The 22,273-nt window shown below is 38.3% G+C and overlaps 3 protein-coding genes and 1 long non-coding RNA gene across 4 annotated transcripts; 2 read left to right on the plus strand and 2 right to left on the minus strand.

Annotated features, from left to right (window-relative positions):
* Positions 1-1,013: 1,013 nt before the first annotated feature.
* LOC142168205 (uncharacterized) lies at positions 1,014-1,559 on the plus strand. The gene has a single exon (XM_075228862.1). The coding sequence runs from the start codon at positions 1,014-1,016 to the stop codon at positions 1,557-1,559; it is 546 nt and encodes a 181-aa protein (XP_075084963.1).
* A 2,992-nt stretch (positions 1,560-4,551) lies between these two features.
* On the plus strand, positions 4,552-9,948 carry LOC142167862 (uncharacterized). The gene is made up of 2 exons (XR_012698068.1): positions 4,552-5,241; positions 8,495-9,948. It is a non-coding gene; the product is annotated as an uncharacterized LOC142167862 (long non-coding RNA).
* Positions 9,949-16,929: 6,981 nt separating this feature from the next.
* Positions 16,930-17,532, minus strand: LOC142168206 (putative mitochondrial protein AtMg00300). Its single transcript, XM_075228863.1, has one exon. The coding sequence runs from the start codon at positions 17,530-17,532 to the stop codon at positions 16,930-16,932; it is 603 nt and encodes a 200-aa protein (XP_075084964.1).
* Positions 17,533-19,119: 1,587 nt separating this feature from the next.
* Positions 19,120-22,086, minus strand: LOC107779088 (acid phosphatase 1-like). The gene is made up of 3 exons (XM_075228098.1): positions 21,447-22,086; positions 20,628-20,837; positions 19,120-19,495 (listed from the first exon to the last, which is right to left on the minus strand). The coding sequence occupies exons 1-2, from the start codon at positions 21,857-21,859 to the stop codon at positions 20,645-20,647; spliced, it is 606 nt and encodes a 201-aa protein (XP_075084199.1). The 5' UTR covers positions 21,860-22,086; the 3' UTR covers positions 19,120-19,495; positions 20,628-20,644.
* Between the last annotated feature and the right edge of the window lie 187 nt (positions 22,087-22,273).

Below are 22,273 nucleotides of genomic sequence, written 5' to 3' on the forward strand. Positions count from 1 at the left end.
ACTCGTGTAGTTCACTCAGTAGCCTTAGACCCAAACAACTCCATGGATAAGAATATGGCTATGATGATGACGCAATTGAGTACCTAACCAAAACGATTGATGAGTCAGGCTAGAAGAAGGTGCACATAGTTGACATGACAAAAATGCATTAATCAACCATATATGTGCTCGTGGAGTGGTGAGAGTGACAATCAAAACTATCAAGAGAATATGAACTGTGTGGGTAACTATGGAGGCCAGAGACAAGGCGGTCACACTTGGGGACATCAGAATCAACAATATAGGCCAGCACAACAGCTGTACAACAATAATAATAATCCCGGAGCTGCACGACCACAGGGTCAGGGTGTGCCGTATCAAAGGCAACAAGGGTACAATCAGCAGAATCAACAACTAGCTTATCAACAACCTCAACAGCAACAGATAGTGCGACAAGATGATGGGTTGTTTGAAATAAAAGGAATGTTGCAACAACTTATTGGGTCCAACGAGAAAATGGAAGAAAAGGTCAACCAGATGCAAGAAAAGGCACACCAGATGCACGAAAAAGTAGTATCATATGACTCAGCTATCAAGGGCATTGAGATTCAACTAGGGAAAATATCCATGGGGCTTAACAATCGTTCTCAAGGGACATTACCTACGGACACACATGTTAACCCGAAGAGCAGGGCCCGAAGCAGCTGATGGCTGTGAGTCTGAAAAATTATAAAGATCTTGATCTAGAGCAAGAAATTGCTCGCGAAAGCCGACCAACTGAGATACTTATGCCAGTACCAATTGAGGTAGATGAGTCAACTGAGCTAATAAAAGTAAGAATCCAGCCAGCCCAGGAAGAAATAAACAAGGAAAGAGAGGTTGAAAAGGAGGCCGAGGGAGTGCAAGAGAAGGCAGTAGAAAAAGTGCTTGAGCAGGATCAAACTCAAGTCACAGGAAAGAAGTGACCGCCAACACCCTTCCCATAGAGGTTGGCCAAATATCAAAAGAATGAGCAGTATAAGAAATTCATTGAAATGTTGAAGCAGATTCAAGTAAACATTCCACTGATTGATGCCTTGAGGGAGATGCCTGGTTATGCAAAAATGATGAAGGACTTGATGTCTCACAAGTTCGACTTTCAAGACTTGGCTACTGTTACACTAACTCAAATATGTAGTGTTGTCATGACGAAACCCATATCTGAGAAGTTAGCCGACCTAGGGAGTTTCACAATCCCATGCACAATAAGTAGCTATGCTTTTGCTAAAACATTATGTGATTTGGGGGAAATCATAAACTTGATGACCTTAGCTATCTATAAAAGGTTAGGCATTGGAAGAGCGAGACCCACATCCATGCTACTACAGCTAGCCGGCCGAACGGTGAAGAGGCCATCAGGTATACTTGATAATGTACTTGTGCAGGTTGGAAAGTTTGTGTTTCCGACAAATTTTGTCATTCTGTACTGCCGGGTTGACAAGGAGATTCCCATAATTATGGGAATGCCATTCTTAGCCACTAGGAGAGCTTTAATTGATTATGCAGCTAGGGAGCTAAATATGAGACTGAACGATGAATAGATAACGTTCAGTGTGCATAAGTCTATGCGGCGACCAAGTGAGTTAGCTAACTTCTCTCTGATAGAAGTTGTAGATGTGATTTTAGAGAAGGAAGATGAGGAACTGAATGCAAAATACCCCCTAGCGGCCTGCCTGATGAACCTAGAAGAGGTAGATGGTGAGAACTTGGCGGAGTTGGTTTTGGCCCTTGAAGGCCAAGGGTACTGGAAAAAAGAGCTAGAATTCGAGCCTTTACACTTAGAAGAAGGAAAGATCCCTCCAGCTAAGTCATCAACCGAAGAGCCACCACAGTTGGAGCTAAAACCGCTGTCGTCCCACCTCATGTATGCTTTCTTGGGACCTAGTTCAATATTGTATGTTATCATCTCATCTGGTTTGTTAGATGTGCAGGTGGAACAACTTTTGCAGGTTCTGAAGGAGTGCAATACTGCAATTGGGTGGACCATTGCAGACATAAAGGGTATCAGCCCCATAGTTTATATGCATAAGATTCTATTGAAAGATGGGCACAAACCTTCCAGAGAACATCAAAGAAGGCTGAACCCCAACATGAAAGAAGTGGTTAAAAAAGAAGTGATCAAGTGGTTGGATGCGGGAAACATGTTTCTCATATCGCTGACAGCAACTGGGTCAGCCCGGTTCCGTGTGTGCCAAAGAAGGGTGGAATGACTGTAGTGCAAAATGAGAACAACGAGTTGATATCAACAAGAACAGTAACATGATGAAGAATCTGTATGGATTACAGAAGATTGAATAAGGCCACCCGAAAAGACCATTTTCCGCTGCCATTCATTGATCAAATGCTAGACAGATTGGCGGGGAGGTCCAATTTTTGCTTCCTGAATAGATACTCGGGGTATAACCATATCTCTATTTCCCTGGAGGATAAAGATAAAACGTCATTCACTTGTCCGTATGGCATCTATTCCTTTCGGAGAATGTTGTTTGGCCTATGCAACGCACCCGCCACATTTCAAAGGTACATGATGGCCATTTTCACAGATATGGTAGAGGAAATAATGGAGGTTTTCATGGATGACTTCTCAGTGGTGGGGAACTCATTCGATGATTGCCTTATGAACTTGAAAAGAGTATTGGAGAGGTGTATGGAGACTAATCTGGTACTGAACTGGGAAAAGTGCCATTTCATGGTACATGAAGGTATAGTCTTGGGACATCTAGTGTCAAGTAAGGGCATTGAAGTGGACCGTGCTAAGGTTGATATAATTGAGAAGTTATCTCCACCCACTTCTGTAAAGGCCATAAGAAGTTTCCTTGGTCACACCGGCTTCTACAGGCGGTTTATAAAAAAAATTTCCAAAATTGCTAACCCTTTGTGTAAATAGCTTGAAAAAGATCACCCCTTTGTATTTTCCGATGATTGCAAGGTAGCGTTTGAGGAGTTTAAGAAGAGACCGGTGACTGCACCAATCATAGTGGCACCCGACTAGGGACAATCTTTTGAGCTGATGTGTGATGCAAGTGACTATGCTGTGGAAGCAGTTCTTGGGTAGGGAAATGACAAAGTTATGCATCTAATCTACTATGCAAGTAGAACCTTGAGTGGTGCCCAATCGAATTACACAGTGACAGAGAAAGAGATGCTAGCAATGGTGTTCACATTTGACAAATTCAGATCATATCTGATAGGCTCGAAGGTAATTATTTATACTGACCATGCTTCTCTCAGGTACCTAATTGAGAAGAAGGAGTCAAACCCGCCCCTGATTCGATGGGTGCTACTGCTGCAAGATTTCGACTTGGAGATTCGTGACCGAAAGGGAACGAAAAACCAAGTTTTTGATCATTTGTCCAAGCTTGAAGGAGCTGAGAAGAGAGTTGAGGTGGAAGAGATCGTGGAGAATTTCCCATATGAACAACTTTTAGCCACGAGCCTTGAGGTAGTGCCATGGTATGAAAATATTGCAAACTACCTGGCGAGCGGTATTGTTCCCTATGACGTGTCCTTTGTGCAGAAGAAAAAGTTCTTTCGTGATTGTCGCATGTATTTCTAGGATGAAACATATTTGTTTAGGATTTGTATTGATAACATGATCCGGAGACGCATTCCCGAGATAGACCAACCTTCTGTTTTGCAGGCATGTCATGCTTCGCCTTATGGAGGCCATTTTGGAGGGGTAAGAAAAACTGCTAAAGTGCTGGAGTCGGGCTTTTATTGGCTGACGTTGTTTAAAGATGCACACTTTTGGGTGAAACGTTGTGATGAGTGCCAACGGACGGGGAATATTTCCTGTCGACATGAGATGCCCATGAACCCAATTCAAGAGGTGAAAGTATTTGATGTATGGGGAATGGATTTTATGGGGCAATTTGTCAGCTCATATAGCAACAAGTACATACTGGTAGCTGTGGACTATGTCTCAAAATGGGTAGAAGCCGCGACACTCCCAACAAATGATGCAAAGGGAGTTATTGATTTTCTAAAAAAAATATCTTCACCCGATTTGGCACTCCAAGAGCGATCATCAGTGATGGAGGCACCCACCTCTGCAACTGTGAGCACCTAATTTTTGACAATAACCGAAATTTTCATCACTTTTTACTATGTAAATATTTTTTGAGTTTAAACTACATATTTTAGCTTTTGTTTTACCTTTTATAGATTTTTCTTTAAAAAAAATAAAAATCACAAAAGATTCATATTTTTGAATTACTAGCTTTGTTTTAATTTGCAAAAGAAAAGAAATTCACAAAAATATATTTTTCTTGTAAGACTAGCAATTTTATAGCTTTTTCCATAATAGTTTCTTATATTTTTCTAGTTTTTAGTTTTAGTGTAGTATCTTTAATTTAGATTATCTTTAATAAATAAAAAAGGAAAAAAGAACCAATGCAAAAATGACACCGAGCAAGATTCTTCCATATCTTTTGTAACAAACTCACATGTACATACACACTCTTATTTTTTTGGCCACCAATTAATCCCTAAACCAACACCTCTATATCTTCCACTCACTCATACAATTAAGATACGGACAAGAGGCAAAAAGAAATTCCTTCCTTCCTTCACCTTAGTTTTAACCATAGCTCACCACCCATTTTTCTCCATTGAAACCCACACAAACCTTCTCCAAAAGCACAATTAAAACACCTCCAAAACAGTTCTGTTTAGCATCAATGAAGCCATAAAAACCCAGCTGATTTTTCATCATGTTCATCCAATAAATCAACCAAAAATCAGGCCCTATCACCAGCCATTAACCACCTAGAATACACCCAGAAACGCTGCCAAAAACCAGCTGAAACAACGCCATCGAAGCAGATGAAAACAGCCCCCAAACCAACCCCTTTTCTCCGTCCAAAAGCCACCTTCAAACAGACCCGAAAATACCCCAAACTTCAGGTACAAAACTCCATTAATCTCCCACAAAAATCAGCGAAAAGAAGCTTCCAAAATCCCTCCTTAACAACCATAAATCACCTGAAAAATGATATTAAAGAAGCCCTTTCTCACAAAAAATAGCAATTCCAAAATAGCTCCAGTGATTGAGGATTAGCCAAGGTCGCTTTCGAGGTCGTCGTTGAGGTTGTGGCCGATCTGTTCTGCTCGGTTTGAAGGCCCCTGTTTTAGTTTTTGTTCTATTCAAATAATTGTTGCCGAATGTTCTTGTACTCGACATCACGAGAAGTTCTTATATCTAAAAGATTTCAGCCTCTAAAGGTCCATTCCTTTCCTTTACAGAATATTTGAGTTTCACTTGGCTGATTTTATTGATATGTTTACTATTTGATTGGTGTTTATATTCTCTAAGATGATTTGTTCAAAGGTGTAAAAATTTCACAGCATATTCATGCTTTGCATTTTGGTCTCGTTTAGCTACATGATCCCTTACTCTTGATTTGCTTATTTGTTGGAATGGAGTCACATTTTACTTATTGTTAGACTACATTGATATAGATACTCATAAATTTAGTTTATTGGCCTGATATTTATTGATTTGATTTTGAGGTAAGCTTCATTAATCACGTGAGTACCATTCAGTTTTAGTTTGGTTTGGTCAAGTCTATATGTTATCTAGGTAGGCCATTGTGATTTGTCAAATTATGGGTATTCTATTGGTTGATTTCATGTTAATTGGATGTTGTTGTATGATTGTTCAAAGTTGCCCTACTAAGAATTATCTTCTATGGTTAAAGAATAAAAAAAATTAGCAATTCTTTAGTACAAAATTGATAAGTTCCAATACCCTATCTTCAATAAGTTGATAATCAATTCATACCATCTCTTCCCTAATGATTCCATAAACCATGACCTCACAACAAATCTCGAAATAGTTTAGGAAACTAATTCATGAACATTCGTAGCATGCTTTAGGCACGATTAATAATAAATCACTGTGACTATGACTACGGTTTCCGTGGCATAATCATGATACGTAATCCCAACTCGAGTGTACGTTTTATGTGACTCGACCACAAATTCGAATATTAATAATAATAAATATATTATAAATCGCGGGTATGTTTCACGTGGCGCGATTCACAATATGAATAAAAACAAACAAGTGCGCGACATCGCGACTTGTTCAAACAAATTCCATAAATACTAAAAGTAGTTAAAAGGTAAAAAATACACAATAGGTTTCAAATATGTATTAAATCAGATAATTGGGCCAATTATTAATAGTAGAGCGACCGTGCTAAAACCATGAAACTCGGGAGTGCCTCACACCTTCTCCAGGGTTAACAGAATTCCTTACCCGGTTTTCTGTGTTCGCAAACCAAATATAGAGTCAAACTTCTTTGATTTGGGATTTAAAATAAATCGGTAAATTGGGACACCATAAATTATCCCAGGTGGCGACTCTGATTAATTAAATAATCCCATTTCGAATTATGTCACTTTAACTGAAAAAATTCCCTTATCCCTCGGAAAAAAGAAGGTGTGACAGCAACCGAGCCTTTGCAAAGTTGTTGGAGAAATATGGCGTTCGTCATAAGGTCGGCACTCTGTATCACCCACAAACAAGTGGTAAAGTAGAGGTGTCAAATAGAGAAATCAAGAGTGTTTTGACCAAGACTGTAAATGCTACTCATACTGATTGGGCGAAAAAATTAGATGATGTACTATGGGCCTACCGCACTGCATTCAAAACTCGGATTGGTATGTCGCCATACAAATTGATATTTGGAAAGGCGTGTCACTTATCGGTGGAGCTAGAGCATAGAGATTTTTGGGCATTAAGGCAATTCAATCTTGACATGAAGGCCGCTGGTACAAGTAAGGTCACAGAGCTTCATGAACTCGGCAAATTCCGTTACCATGCTTTTGAGAGCACCATGTTTTACAAAGAAAGGATGAAGATGATGCATGATAAGCATATTCAAGAGAAGATTTTCAAACCCGGAGATGTCGTGTTGTTGTATAATTCAAGATTCAAATTATTTTCGGGTAAGCTGAAATCTAAGTGGTCGGGACCATTTAGAGTTATGCAAGTACTCTCAAGTGGAGTTGTAGAAATTGAATCCGAGGATGGAACGAACAGGTTTAAAGTCAATGGGCAAAGGTTAAAACATTACCTTGGCATGGATAAGGAAAAGGTTGTATCAAATACTCATTTGCAGGAGCCTTAAATGTTGAGTGAACCTTAAGTTTGATAGCATGCGTCATGACGCTTGTTGGGAGGCAACCCAATTCGTAGTTTATTTTAGTGTAACTAGAATTTTCTTTTTGTTTGTAGGCACTAAAATGTTTGTAGTTAAGCCTTGGTGTGTGAACAAGTACTAAAGAATAGTGGGAGGTCGTAGTTCTTGGAGTCGTTCACAAAAATGGAATAAAGAAAATAAAAACAATCACTTTAGCACGCTTCGGACCGCGCTGCCTACTTCGTGTCTCACAACATGCAGCACAAGTGGAGCGGGCAGTAGACCTCGTGGTGCCAGGTTTCTAGTGCTCTTGGTCAGGCTACATATCTTGTGTTGACATGGTTCAACCACGCTGCAGAGCACGCGTCGCTAGGGCTGTAGTGAGATCTACCTCGCGGCAGACCTAGCGGCGTCGGGTAAGTGAGAAATGTTTTTTACTTTGCTCTTCTTCTTATCTCTTTCTACTTAAACACTGCACACACACACACACACACAACTTAATTAAAACACCCTAATTCCTTAGCTAAAACAAACCCTCCCTAATTCTTTATCCTAAAACAAACACCCCTAATTAACTAACTACCCGCACAACCCTTCCCAAACATAACACACGCCCAGACCCTCCCTAAACATAAAAATTGCCCTACCATACTGCCCGCTCCAATTTCCCCATCCCTCTCACACACAAACTCCATGGAAGTCGTTCATTCGTCCAGTCCTTCACTCACTAGCAACCTCAATTGAAGAGCAATCCCTCCTCCTAAGCATATAAGGTATGGTTTCTAGCTCTTTTCTTTTCCAAATTTCGAATTGCGTAAAGTCATGAAATCAGAACTTTTGGGTTTGTTCTTCATAGTAACAATGTGCTTGTTCGTCCTAAACCCATAAACCCCATAGGAATGGTATTGTTGTTGTGTGCAAAAGTGGTAGCACGAAATTCCCAAGATGATTTGGGAGGGTGAGGTAATCCCCCATTCCTACAAGCACTTTCATGGCTCTAGTGCATGCTAAGTGTTTGTCAAAATGCCTCAAAGGCATTCTTTGTCCCCATTGGAGCCCGAGTCTCCGGGATTGTATACTAGTGTTATGTCGCCGTGCACCACTTGAAATTTTAAGGGTGGGGTGGCTCACCGGTAGCTATATGCTTCGCAATTGTAGTAGACATCATTGTGTCATTGCTTGATTCTCATGCTAAAAGAACGAGGTGAAGTCTGAGTAGCCTCGAAAATTGTTGAACTTCATGTGATGAAATCTTAAGTTTGTGGTCGCAATACCATATTTTGAAGTGATTCAATACGTCTAAGACTGACTAATGTTCACTTGTGTAGGTACAAACATGCCTCCTAAGAAGGACAACGGTAAAGGCAAGGGCAAGGCCACTGCTTAGTCCAAAGCCAAGGCTTCCTTCGCACCTCCACCGAAAATGAGGAAAGGAGGGGAGGCCACTTCAAATTAGGGTGAGGTGTTGCAAGCAGTTGCAGCTATAGCAGCCTCACGCCCTCAGCAGGTGGGACAAAGGGAATTTAGACTTAAGAGTATACCCACATCTGCCAAGGACTGGTACAAGCTTTGTTGGCCAAAACATATACACTCTGAGTCAGTTGTTCATGAGCGTCGTCTAAAAGCTAAGTATCACTCAATTTGGAAGGGTATTCATGATCTTGGATTGATCTACGTGTTTGGAAACACTGGGGATATTAATGTAAACCTTGTCCGTGAGTTTTACGCCGGGTATGATCCGAATGATCCTGAGCAGCTAGTGCCTATTCGGGGGAGGTTGATTGATTTTTCTACATCGACTATATGCAATTACTTGGGAGCCCCGGATGTTCCCCAGGAGCCCCTGGATAACTTTATTACCCGTCCAACATATATGGTGCTGAGACATACTCTCTGTTGTATCAATTCTGTGGTCTCTTGGGTTCATGACAAGAAGATCCAACGTCATAGGAAATTTCCAAAGAAAAAAATGAAGCTGGAAGCTCAGGTGTGGTTGAAATTGATCAACACACGCTTACTACCATGCAACCATAAGACTCTTATTAGCCGTGAAAGGGTATGCTTGTAGTACTTCCTAATGATTGGCCAGAAAGTGAATGTGGGCCACTTGATGTGCAACCAGATGGCGCAGGTGCGAACAAGCAAGAGAATTGATAGATTGTCCTTCGGTAACATGCCGACTCAATATCTGAGATAAGAAGAGGTAGAGGAGGAGCGAGCTTTTGATGTAGTCATTCCACCACCCCTCCGACTGACGGACATCACTAGCATTCAGGAGTAGGGGGAGAGTGGGATGCTGAGTGCAATGCTACTTTATGGCCCATTTATATGGGATGATGGACTTGCAACTTAGGAGTGGAGGAAGGCCGGCCACTACGGAGGAGAGGGCCATCTTAGAGGAGCGTTTTCCGCTCAATGCTCATGCCCAGCAACTGGTTGGGCTTGGTGATGGCCAATGACTCCTAGAGGATGAGGATGTCAACATGCCAGAGCAGTCCGAGGCCGAGACAGAGCAGTCCGAGGAGGAGGAGAAGGATGATGATGCTGAGGAGGGAGAAGAGGATGAAGAGTGGACAACTGCATATGGGGCCTTCGAAGATGAAGGCGACGACGATGACTGATCAAGGAGTTTTCCTACCACCCTACTTGTTTTTTTTTTTTATAAATTTATATATGCACTGAAGACATTGCATGAATTAAGTGGGGTGGGAGGTTGTATATTTTCTGTGACTTGTAAATATTAGATAAACTAATTAATTCTTGTTATATACTTTTTTTTAGCTTCGTCTTTTCTATTTTAGCATAGAATATTAAAAACAATGAAAAACAAATAATTAGTATAATATTCTAGCTTTAGTCTTTAGTTTTTAGGATTGCTTTAGTAGTTAATATCTTAAAAAAATGGAATGATTGGACTTTTCCCGACGATGGATCTCCTAGACAGTTTTCTTGAGGGACTAAAGTCTAGCCAAAAACACAAAACAAAAAAATCCAAAAATATATCTTTTTATTATTTTAGGTAGTAATAATCCCTCGTGGTTTTTCTTTGTGCCCGATTCTTTTCCACGGGATGTAGTTGAACCGGGTAGTAGTTTTTGTTTTTATTTTTATTTTTAGAGTGGAGTAGGATTTAGGGAATAAAAGGGGAAAATGAGATTTGCTAGGCGCCTTTGACTAGTTTGATAGTAGCATATTTAGTCTCTAGCATGTGTAGTACCTTCCCTATGGTTTGAAAATTCTTATGATGCCTTGTGGAGTAGATAACATGTTTATTGACGCCTAGATCTCATTTTCTTGACTTGTGTCACTTTGTGCTTGATGCTTAATATTTTGTGGCTCTTTGAATACTTGGAATTTTTTGAGAATTGGAATGAAGCCGTCCTTAGTGAGTCATGTGCCATGTGTGGTGAGAAATTGTATAGTCCGTGTCATTGTATTAAAGTCTAGAACTTGTCCGGCATGTGAGTTGAAGCGAAATTTTAGGTTCTGCTCGGTTGGAAAAATAATTTTAGGCTTTCTTTGACCTTTTTGAGTTAATGCTTATCACATATAATATTTATCCTAAGTCAACTCTTTTGAGCCTATAAACTTTTATTTGGCAACCACATTACAAGCCTATACCCCTATGTTCTTAATTATCACTGTTTTGATCCTTTTACCTCTTAAAGCACTTTAATTGTAAAATGAGCACTAAAAGAAGTAAAGAGGGAACTTGGGTGGCTTTTGAGTGGAACCAATGAAAGAAAGAAAGGTGCACTTGTATTGTAAGGAATACACCACTAGCAGGAATGGTAGAAGAAAAAAAAAGAGTATTGTTGAAAAGAGAAAAAAAATATGTAGCAAAAGAAAATAAGAATATCTTGCCCTTGCTAATGGGTACGAATTAAATTAGTGCTTAAAGAAAGAGTAAATATTTCAGGGGATGATATTGTTTGCGAAAGTAAAGTTGAGTTGAAGAAAAATGTGCCTAAAGTTAAGTTTGTGATGTGCTAAAGTGCTTAGGAGGGTTAGTCACTATTCCTAAATTTATCCTACCCGTCCCTTAGCCACATTACAATCATAAAAAGTCCTAATTAATTTTAGATCGAGCAAGCCTACATTAGTAGAGGTTTACAAAACGGGCAAGCCTATGGTACTTTGTGCATGCATGTGACTTCTTTGTGAGAGTGAGGGATTTCTATGATATATGTGAGTCCTTAAAAATATATTTGAGCATTTGATTCGAATGTATGGATTCAACTTACTCTCTTGTTCTTGTTGTGAGGGCACATGATTTTGCAAGGGATAAGTTACGTTATTAGATTTCTCTATGATGTTAAGTGTTCAAGCCATGAATGCATTGTGATATTGAGTCGGTTTGTGAGGTTGGGATTGTTATAAACATGCTGTCCTTTTGTTGAATAAATTTTTAAAGTATGGCATAAAGTAAGAGGAAGTTTGAAGGCATATGCTAAAGTTTAATTATTGCTATCAACCATAGTTATAGGTATGGTGTGCTTCGGATGTGCTAAAAGGAAATAAAAGTGCTCTAGGAATTAACTCGAGGACGAGCAATGTTTAAGTATGGGGTGGTGATGTTAGGACAAAATGCTATACTTTTAGCACATTACTCGCCCTATATTTTGTTGGTTTAGTGATTAATTATGCGACATTTGATCTAAATTATGTTGTTTTATGTGTACGAACATCGGAAGAAATTATTGAATGAGAGTTGAACAAAAAGAGGACAAAAATGCAAGAAAAGAGCACAAAAGCATCAAGTACCCAAAGCGTGCTACTGACCAGGCTTCGCGAGGTCTATAGCCAGGTTGGCCGCGCTATAGACCAGGCTTCGCGAGATCTATAGCCAGGTTGACCGCGCTATAGACCAGGCTTCGCGAGGTCTATAGCCAGCTTGACCGCGCTACATACTAGGCTTCGCGAGGTCTATAGCACGGTAATTAAAAATCGCGGATTAAAAGAATTCAACCCGGATTTGGACTGGGGAATTTCGTCCCTAACATATAAATACTTCCCAAATAAGTTGGAAAAGGGTTGGACACTATTTTGGAGAAGAAAACGGCTAGAGAGCATGATGGAGCAAGAAACAAATGAGTTTTCCCTTATTACTTCTCTATACTTTGTAGTTTAATATATTTAAACATCATGACAATTGTTGATACATTTATGAGTAGCTAAACTTTCTAATCTAGGGTTTGATGGAATCTATTGAAGGGTGATTTTCTACTACGTTTAATATAGATTTGCCTTTGATTTTTCTCTACTTGTTCAACTATATTTTCATTGTTGTTGATTGAAGAGCTTTCAATTAACTGTGCATATTTAGTGTGTATATTGCTCGAGAGAGAGTATACATTTAGGTAGTTGCTGAACAACACCACTCCTAATGTATTTGAGAGATCAATACGGAGGGTTTAAAAGCGGGATTAGAGATAATGAAACCTTGGTGCGATCGTAGTGAGCGGTGAATTAGTGCCAGCTAACGTAGTTCGAGAGAATATATCTAGTAAATTATAGTAGTTACGTGAGAGAGAGCTATGACACCAAAGTACTCACGATCAGTAGAGAATACTTACGCGAATTTATAGGAAACGTGGTAGGGGAGATTCCGGCAATAGGGGAAATCATAACCCTAGACTTTTCCAACTCTTGTCCACAATATTTCCTCTGTTAATTATAGATTACTGCATTTTAATTACTTTACTCTTAGTTAGTAAACATTTAAATCGTTATTTAATATTTCTGAAGGTTGATTACTTGAATTCGTGCGAAACTAGTGGTTGTAATTAGTAAGTTAATTCCCTATGAGATTCAACTCCGGACTTGTAAATCAGATTATATTTGCAATGACCGCTAGACCTCTTAGGAGGCATAGTTGGGCGTGATCAAATTTTGGCGCCGTTGCCGGGGAATTAACACAATATCTTTACAACGTACAACTCATTTCTGATATCATATCATATCATTTTCTATTGCGGCGTGCAACTCGATCCCCTAATATCAATTCATTTCAATATCGTTGTGGCGCGTAACCTGATCCCCCAATATCAATTTGTTAACATAAACAACTCAACGCCACTATTTATGAAATATCAACACAAAAGAGAAATGAAACGTGCAAAACAATAAGGAACTACCAATACAAACGGAGAATAGCCAATAATTCGTAATCCCAAACCTTGGAAAAACATTAATACCAATATCGCTAAATGACTCACATAAACGGAATGACAAAATAAAGTGCTTAAGGTGATATAAGGATAATAAAAGCAAGTAAACATGAGACAACAAAAATATAAAATTGTTGCAATTAGAAGTATGCAGTAGGTAAGTAGATATTGGGTGGGAAATGTACAAATCAAAACAAGTAACAATTAAATAGCAAATAACAAGTAAAGCATGGATAACAAGTAAGAATATGTAGCAACTAAGGCATGTAACAAGAGATAACATGGAATAATTGAAACGACATGGAAGTAAATAGCTCAATCCCGCATGCTTCAACCCCTCGACGGCGCATATACACTTGTCACCTTGCATATACGCTGTTTTTTCACATAATTTACATAACAAGTAGACCAACACGTCCTAATTCCTTCAAGTCAAAGTTAAACACGATACTTACATCACTTCGCAACCAAATCAATCAACCAACCACGGCCTTGACTTTCGAACAAGCCTTCAAACCAATATAATCTAGCCAATTATCGATCAAACAATTCAAATTAAGCCTCAGAAACTACCCATAATTAAAAAAGGTTCAATTTTTGATGAATTTGAAAAGTCAACAAAAGTTATCCCTAGGCCCGCTTGGTCAATATCCGAGATCCAGACCAAAATTCGATTACACATTCACCCCCGAGCCCGGTTATGTGATTTGTTTCAAAATCCGACCTCAATTTGAGGTCTAAATCTCAATTTTAGAAAATCCCCAAATTCTACCCAAATCCCTAATTTCTACCGTGAAAATTCTAGATTTGATGTTATAAACTCATGTAAAGTAATGGGTAATTGAAAGAAAGTTGATTAGAGTTGCTTACCAATGATTTTGGGATGAAGAAATTCTTGAAAAATCACCTCTAGAGTGTTTAGGGTTGAGAAATGGTGTAAAATGAGCTAAATCCCATTTTTTTCTCTTTTACCCAGCTGCAGGTATCGCAATTGCGAAGACCACAAATGTGAAACACTAATCGCAAATGCGATCAGTGCATCAGATGCACAGAAGTCGCAAATGCGACATAGCTTTCACATTTGCAAAGGCTACCCCCTTCTCATATGCGAGCCAAGCTTCGCAAATGCAAAGCTGCCCAATATTACACTGCTTCGCAAATGCGATGCTAGAGTCGCAAAAGCGAACACAACACCCATCGCAAAAGCGACTCTTTCTTAGCAATTGTGAAGACCCGACCCCCATCCCATGCTTGCAAATGTGAACTATTGTTCTCAAAAGCGAGGCTCGCAATTGCGAGCCAAACCTCGCAAATGCGAGATCTGAAACAGACACCAACAACAGGTAATGCACCATTAGTCATCAAACTATCCAAACTCTTCTCCAATGCATTCGAAACTCACCCGAGCCCTCGGGCTCCAAACCAATATGCACACAAATGTAATAACATCATATAAACTTGCTTGCTACCTCAAAGCATCAAAATAACATCAAATAACAAGAATCGATCATCAAAACTCATGATTTTCAACTTGAAAACTCATTTTCACAACTTTCCAAATAACGCGCCAAAATGCGCTCGGGTTAACCCGGACCCCAACCAAAAGTGCGTACAACTCCAAAAATATCATACGAACTTATCGAAATCGTCAAAATACCGATCGAGGTCGTTTACCAAGAATGTTGACAGTGTTCAACCCAAATGTCATTATAATCCCAAAATCATTTTTTCTTTAATTGTTTACGTAAAAAACTTTTCGGAAAATTATACGGATCACGCACGTAAATCAAAATATATTAAATGAAGCTAATGAAAGTCTCGGAATATGGAAATAAAGGCTAGTACTCAAAATGGCCTATCGGGTCATCATAATTTCCAATTTAAGAATTTGTTAACTTAAATCTACTTTGTTTAAACTTGTCGACGTTCAAGATGGTTGTTGGGATTGAGGCGTAGTTATGATTGTTCTTGTGGGTGTCCGAGATGAAAATGTGCTGCTTTTAGAATAGATTAGAATGCCATGTTTTAAATAGTTGGTGAAAACATTTCAGAGAACTCCAAAAACTCAAGCCTAATAGGAAGCAAAGCATATTTAAGATGCTTTCAAATATACATAAGCAAGATGCAACCAAATAGTAGTATTAAATCAAAATGAGCGCGATGGATTATAGATCCACATCCTCTCCTGTTATTTTTCTTTTCTAAAAAAATGAGGTTCGGCTAAGCCTAATACTCGGGGCAGAAGCAGAGAGAGGTTTTCACTATGAATGAGAATAAAATCATAATAAAATTCATATAATCCCCAACTAAAACCCCTATATATAGATCCCAAATAGTCACAAACCTATAAGAGAAATTTTTCCCAATACGACAAGGATAATAAGTTTTCCTTTCCCACATCTATTAGAACAATGAGTTTTTCCAAACCTATAGGGATTATGGGTTTCCTAAAAAATAAGAAAATACTTCAAGACACAAATAACAAATATTCCCCTTGGCTTGAATTCTCTTCATTAATAGGAACGTCTCTCTACTGTTCCCTCAGCGTGCAACCCTCGCAAGGGCTCTACCCATTGTCGCACACATTAACCAAGTCTAGGCAAAGCCTAAACTTGTTAAGAGACTCAATCTCTTCGGCCATAGCACTAATCTGTCGATTTGATTCTGTACTCGGAATAGCTTCTGGATAGTTATAACACTCAAACGCATCAACGGTCTCTATAATTGCCAAAGCAAATCCCACAGGATTCGTATATCCAAGAAGATTTCCATCAACTATGTTTGCAAATATTTACGGTTGGTGGATCACTCTCTTCTCTCTGCATGTTGCAATGCTATATGGTTGATGATGTACAAGTGCATTAATATTATCATCTTGAGCAATATTTTGCACCTCCTCCACTTCCTTCACTTTAAAACTATTAGGCTGAGCTAGTGGAGATTCAATTTCTAACTCTATATGGTCACTGACACCATCATCTGTTTCTACTATTGCCTTCTCCCTCTGACTGTTCAGTGAGACAGATTCGTTGAATGTTACATCCCTACTGATAATTAACCCTGGAACCTTTTGATCTGTGCACCATAACTCATAACCTTTCACTCCGGTTGCATACCCTAGAAATATATACTTCTTTGCCCTAAGCTCAAGTTTCATCCCTCACATGAGCATAAGCAGGACAACCAAATATCCTTAAATTGAAATAATTAGCAGGCACGCCAGACCATACCTCAAAAGGAGTTTTGAACTTAATGGTTGTGGATGAAGATCTGTTGACCAAATAACAAGTTGTATTGATTGCTTCAGCCCAAAAATCCTTGCTAACACATAAGTGTGAAAGCATGCTTCGTGCCCTATCACAAAGCGTTCTGTTTGTACGTTCTGCGATACCGTTATGTATTGGTGTTCTGACACAAGTGTGGTGTCTCACTATGCCCTCTCTGTGGCATAAATTATTGAACTCAGAGTTGCAAAATTCCATCCCATTGTCAGTTCGAAGACGCTTAATTTTTCTTTTTATCTGCCTCTCAACCATTGTCTTCCATTTAACAAATGTCGGAAATGCCTCATCTTTTGTTTTTAGAAAATACACTCACACCATCATTGAGTAATCATCAATCAAAATTATAAAATATCTCGCACCATTCTTGGAGGGAACTCTGTTTGGACCCCACAAGTCTGAATATATATAATCTAACTTGTCTCTAGTCTTGTGCTCGGCCTTCTTGCTGAACTTTACCCTTGTCTGTTTATCAAATACATAATGCTTAGAAAAATTCAAAACTTGATTTTTGTACCCATCCAGCAAATTCTGCTTACTCAACACAGATAATCCCTTATCAATCATATGACCAAGTCGTAAGTGCCACAACTGAGACTGATTCAGATAATCTTTTCCAGAAGCTACAACAGCTTCCCCTTCAACTACCCTGTCCTGAAGATGATACAATTTAGAATGCAGTTTACCCTTCATGAGTACCATGGAGCCTTTACACACTTTAAGTATTCCATTCTCGGAGTGAAACTTATACCCTTGATCATCCAAAGTCGAAAGAGAAATCAAATTTCTCTTGATCCAAGGAACATGCCAACACTCAATATTTCTGATAATTCCATCGAACATTCTCAATCTGATGTCACCAATCCCCTCTACTGATAATGGATTATCATCTTTCATGTTGACAGTCCCACTCATCTGCTTATAAGTTGCAAACTAATTCTTGTGTGGACACATATGAAAAGTAGCACCGGAATCAAGAATCCAGGAATTCTGTCCATGACTAGAACTCACGACACAGACTTTCCTTACATAGTCAATACCATCAGAATTATTGTAAGTGTCAACAATATTTGCCGGATTATCTATTTTCTGCTTCCCTTTTTTCTCTTTCAGCTTAGGACAATCTCTCTTGTAGTGACCTTGCTCATCGCACTCATAACATTTCTACTTCCTTGCTCTAGACTTCGATCTAGCGGTTGACTTTTTCCTATTAAAGTTCGCTTGTTGTGTTCTTCCTCTACTCACAAGACCCCCACCTTCAATTCTCCTGTCTGGAAAGCCCTTTCTCAACTTTTTAGATTTTAGTGCATTACTTTCATCTTCCAGTGAAATATTATTTTTATAGCAGCGTATCGGCAAAAGTATTATAAGACGGTGGTAAAAAATATAACACAATTAAGGCTTGATCCTCACTCTTAATTTTGATATCCACATTCTTCAGGTCCATTATACTTGAATTAAACTCATCAAGGTGAGTTTTAGTAGGTGTACCTTTGTTCATACGGAGATTGTATAAACTCTTTTTCAGGTAGAGGCGATTCGTCAACGATTTCTTAAAATACATATCTTCCAGCTTCTTTCATGTTGTTGTTGTATAAGTTTCTTCAGTAATTTCCCGAAGAACACTATCTGTAACGCTCATGAATATCGCATTCAAATCCATCTCATTCAAGTTTGCCTTCTCTGTCTCTTTTATCTCTTCATGAAAATCCTCATTAATTGCCTTCCATATGCCTTGTAATACTAGGGACAATTTCATCCTAATATTCCATAGACTGAAATTAGAACCCCCGTCAAATTTCTCTACTTCGTACTTTGCTGAAGATGATGAAGACATCTTAACCCTAGATTATATGTAGGAACCCAACCTTGCTCTGATACTAATTATTGCGGAAGATAGTGGGTTAACTAGCATACAATCACACATAAAATAAATAGAGAAGAAAAATCAACACAATGATTTAACGAGGTTCGATTAAGCCTAATCCTCGGGGCAGAAGCAGAGAGAGTTTTTCACTGTGAATGAGAAAAAAAGCTCAATACAATCTATAAAATCTCTACCTACAATCCCTATATATAGATCTCAAATAGTTTCAAACTTATAAGAGAAAGATTTCTCAGTTTGACAAGGACAATAAGTTTTCTTTCCCAAATCTATTAGAATAATGGGTTTTCCCAAACCTATGGGGATTATAAATTTTTTAAAATATAAGGAAATAATTCAAGCCACAAATAATTATTTTCTTTTCTAACAGACTTTACTATTTCTCATAATCAACCTTTAGTGTGACTGATTCACAAATTCATTGTGACTCGAAAATCGGTGGCTAACCTTTGGCTTTATATATGAACGTAAACAGAAAGAATGAGAAATAGTCAAGAGTTTGTGATTTTTCATTCACAAATTGTTGAGATTCTTCTTTCATGATACAGTTGTGGAACTAAACTAAAACAATAAAAAAATTTGGAATAAATGTGTGTGAGAGAGAGAGATTGCAGAGATGGAAATATGGTGGTTATGCACAACTGTTGCTGCTATGATATACATTAATTGAATCATCATTATTCCAGTTCAAAGGATTACAACAATTACATTTCCGTTATTTATAAGATATCCATTAGCCAGTGAAAACCAAACATTGGCATGTTGCAACAACATGGACTACCAACCTCTGAAAGAAGATTAGTTACAATTTTTACTTAGGGAATGTAATACATGGGGTTTGGAAGCTTGAATGAGCGGTTAGACACTGAGGAACCCAGCAGATCACTCCATTGGTCTCCAGAATTGCCCACTATTCGGAACCCCTCTTCTACCATCTCATTTCTCCTCTCAGATTTAAAGGTTGTTGCTGTTTTACCATGGTTGTCCGAGCCCCTGCATACAATCATTAACCAAAATTTTATTTATTTAAAAAAGCATGATACACTAGCATCGTCGCTGATCTGTGTCGTGACTAAGAGAAGAAAAAAAAAATGATATGTCACATGTTCAAATACTAAGTGCAACCATGGGAGATTATACAAAGTACACAACTTTTACCTTCCACAAGCCCTAAACCCCATTTTCAAACCAAGAATCAATATTAATGTTTTAAACTACAAATTAAACCTCCCTTTTATACAAAACTAAGGATTCAGACAAAATAAAAGTTGACAACCTGTTATTCTTCAGCATCAAGAAAATGAGAAAGATGATATACATGCTAATGCTAATCAACAAGAAAGATGATATACATGTTAATGCTAATCATCCTCTGGCATAAGACGGATATGTGGGATAAGTAAATGTGTCCAATGGATATTTAAGAAGATTTACAAGGGCTTGCAGTATGGTTAAGTTTAATTCAACTTGAAAATATATGGATTAATCTACTAGCAATTGTGGTTCACCTATGTAAAATCACGTCGAGATTGGGGATATGCTTAAGTTATAAAGTCATAGAAATTACATAATCAAGTACGATTTTGAAGCAAATATATGTAATTAAGCAAAGAGATTGTCAGACACGTGTTCTAGAGTTAGGTTCCTCAGCGCATATTTTAAATACATTGACCTTTAGAAAGTAATGTTTCATTGATGAAGGATCCAGGAATTGGGAGCAAGCCAAATTTTTGAATAAAGTTCCAGCTTTTGACTGATCAATATTCAAAGAGTGTACACACAATGATAAGCTTTAGCAACCAACCAAACATGCGAAAGACGAAAGAAAGCTTACTGCTATCAGTTAAATGGACTTATATAGTCCTTTTGAGAATATTAACAGTAAATGCCTTCATATATGATGTTAAGTCTTAGTAAAAAAAAGGAAAGCAAACACAGGATTAGTAATGACATGGTTAGCAAAACCTCTTATGGCATGGAACAGAATCATCTTCACAGGACACGGAGCATACATTGAGGCAAATTGTATTCTGAATGTTTCCTACCTCATGTATGTTTTCTATTTTTTATCAACAGGAACGAAATCACCGAACTTTTTTCATAAAATTCATAGCCATTTACTCACCTCAGAATGAGCTTGTGCTAATCCCGAAACCCAGCATTCATCAAATTCTCTACAGTAATACTTCTGTATCTTTCGCCCCGTCCCGTCACCAAGAAAACTTTGAACCCTAGACTCAGAACATCTTGATAAAGCTTCAAACTGGAACCTATGGCTGGCGCCATTCCCTTCTCAACCCATTTATCGAATTCCACACTATCAAGAACCTCCAATCTACAAACATTCCCCGAAAATCCATTAGAAAGGTCAAAGACAAATCATCACTAGCATACAATTACACATATTACAATGCTAAACATGAAACTCATGAATAGTACTGAATATCTAAATTGTTACAGAAGCAGAACCATAACTCCAAGTAAAACCAGGCACATTACACTTCTAATTGATAACTAGTAAAATTGATACTTCCTTTCCTTAATTTAACTTAATACATCATAAATAAAAGAAAAACCTGCAGTAGTGGTTGAAACATAAGACAAATAGAAAAATATCCTATCAAAGTTTAAAATTTGAACTCTTGAAAATTATGAAAGTTATAGAAATAACACATTTTAAGCAGGGGCGAATGCATAGGGCTAGTTATGGGTAGCTTAGGCTCGGACCCTATATATATACGTGTGAAAAATATCACTAAACAAGTACAAATAATTAATTTCATATCCAGTAATTAAATGATCAGTTGTGGTACAATCCTGAACCCGAATCCATAATAAAGTTCAAATTCTGGATGCGCTCTAATTTTAAGACGTCCACAATTTTAACGTAATGCAGGGTAAATTTACTCAATACATAACTGAATGTCACAAATAAAAACCGTACCCGTGACCATGTTGGGAATAATAGGGAAGATTAGAAAGCAAAGTCTCATCCACATCAAAAACCCACACATGTTTTCCATCAGCTCCCAAATCAACAGTTTTAGCATAGGCTCCAGCCTCATCTGAAACCCTATCAATGTCCATCTTATAAGCCCCGCCTTCAATGTATTGCCTCACGTAATCACCACATTCCTCTGGGATCGTCTTCCATGGACCTAAATTGTTAGTTTCAACAGCAAATCTCCAACTCGTACACTGTAATTGAACATCATCCTCCAACTGATGGTGATGGGGTTCAGTATTTTCAGGGTACTCGATAATCAACGGCCTAGGAAACACATGGGAGTTGAGATTTTCATGTCCAGTGACCAAAGTAAACAGCACCAAGAAAGTGACAACTCTCAAAACTATCATTCTCAAGAATCTGTGAATATAGCAAAAATAATGGAATATGAAGAGATGCTTGCTGGGTTTTGGGAAACGGCGATAAAAAGACCTTCAAATTGTAGTACCTATTTCGAGACAGATATAAAAAGTGAGAGGGAAGAATTCAGATTAAAAATACCAATGCTTGCTAGTTAAGTAATGGAGTCAAGGGAGGGGCATAAAGAATATACGTATAGTTGTAAACATATAGGCGTAACAGGAAGTCTGGTTAGAGAAGTAAATAATGTTAGGTGGGGATGACCAGCACCAGGCCAATAAGATTGCTTCATTATTCTACGGACGTTAAGTGGGTGGGTGCCGTTATATTCCCTGCTTTTTTCATTTTTGTCCCAAGCGTCGTGCGTGTCTTATTATTTTTTTACTAGTGTTAACCCGCCCATC

This window comes from Nicotiana tabacum, chromosome 13 (genome assembly GCF_000715075.1).
Source record: "Nicotiana tabacum cultivar K326 chromosome 13, ASM71507v2, whole genome shotgun sequence".
Taxonomy (NCBI): domain Eukaryota; kingdom Viridiplantae; phylum Streptophyta; class Magnoliopsida; order Solanales; family Solanaceae; genus Nicotiana; species Nicotiana tabacum.

What these genes read in the sequence shown, in the direction of transcription:
- LOC142168205 (XM_075228862.1), top strand. Translation starts at nt 1,014, where the DNA reads ATGTTGAAGCAGATTCAAGTAAACATTCCACTGATTGATGCCTTGAGG.
- LOC142168206 (XM_075228863.1), bottom strand. Translation starts at nt 17,532, where the DNA reads ATGAGTGGGACTGTCAACATGAAAGATGATAATCCATTATCAGTAGAG.
- LOC107779088 (XM_075228098.1), bottom strand. Translation starts at nt 21,859, where the DNA reads ATGATAGTTTTGAGAGTTGTCACTTTCTTGGTGCTGTTTACTTTGGTC. An exon ending in TATTCCCAACATGGTCACGG is followed by an intron (nt 20,838 to 21,446) that starts GTACGGTTTTTA and finishes GAATGTTTGTAG; the next exon opens with ATTGGAGGTTCTTGATAGTG.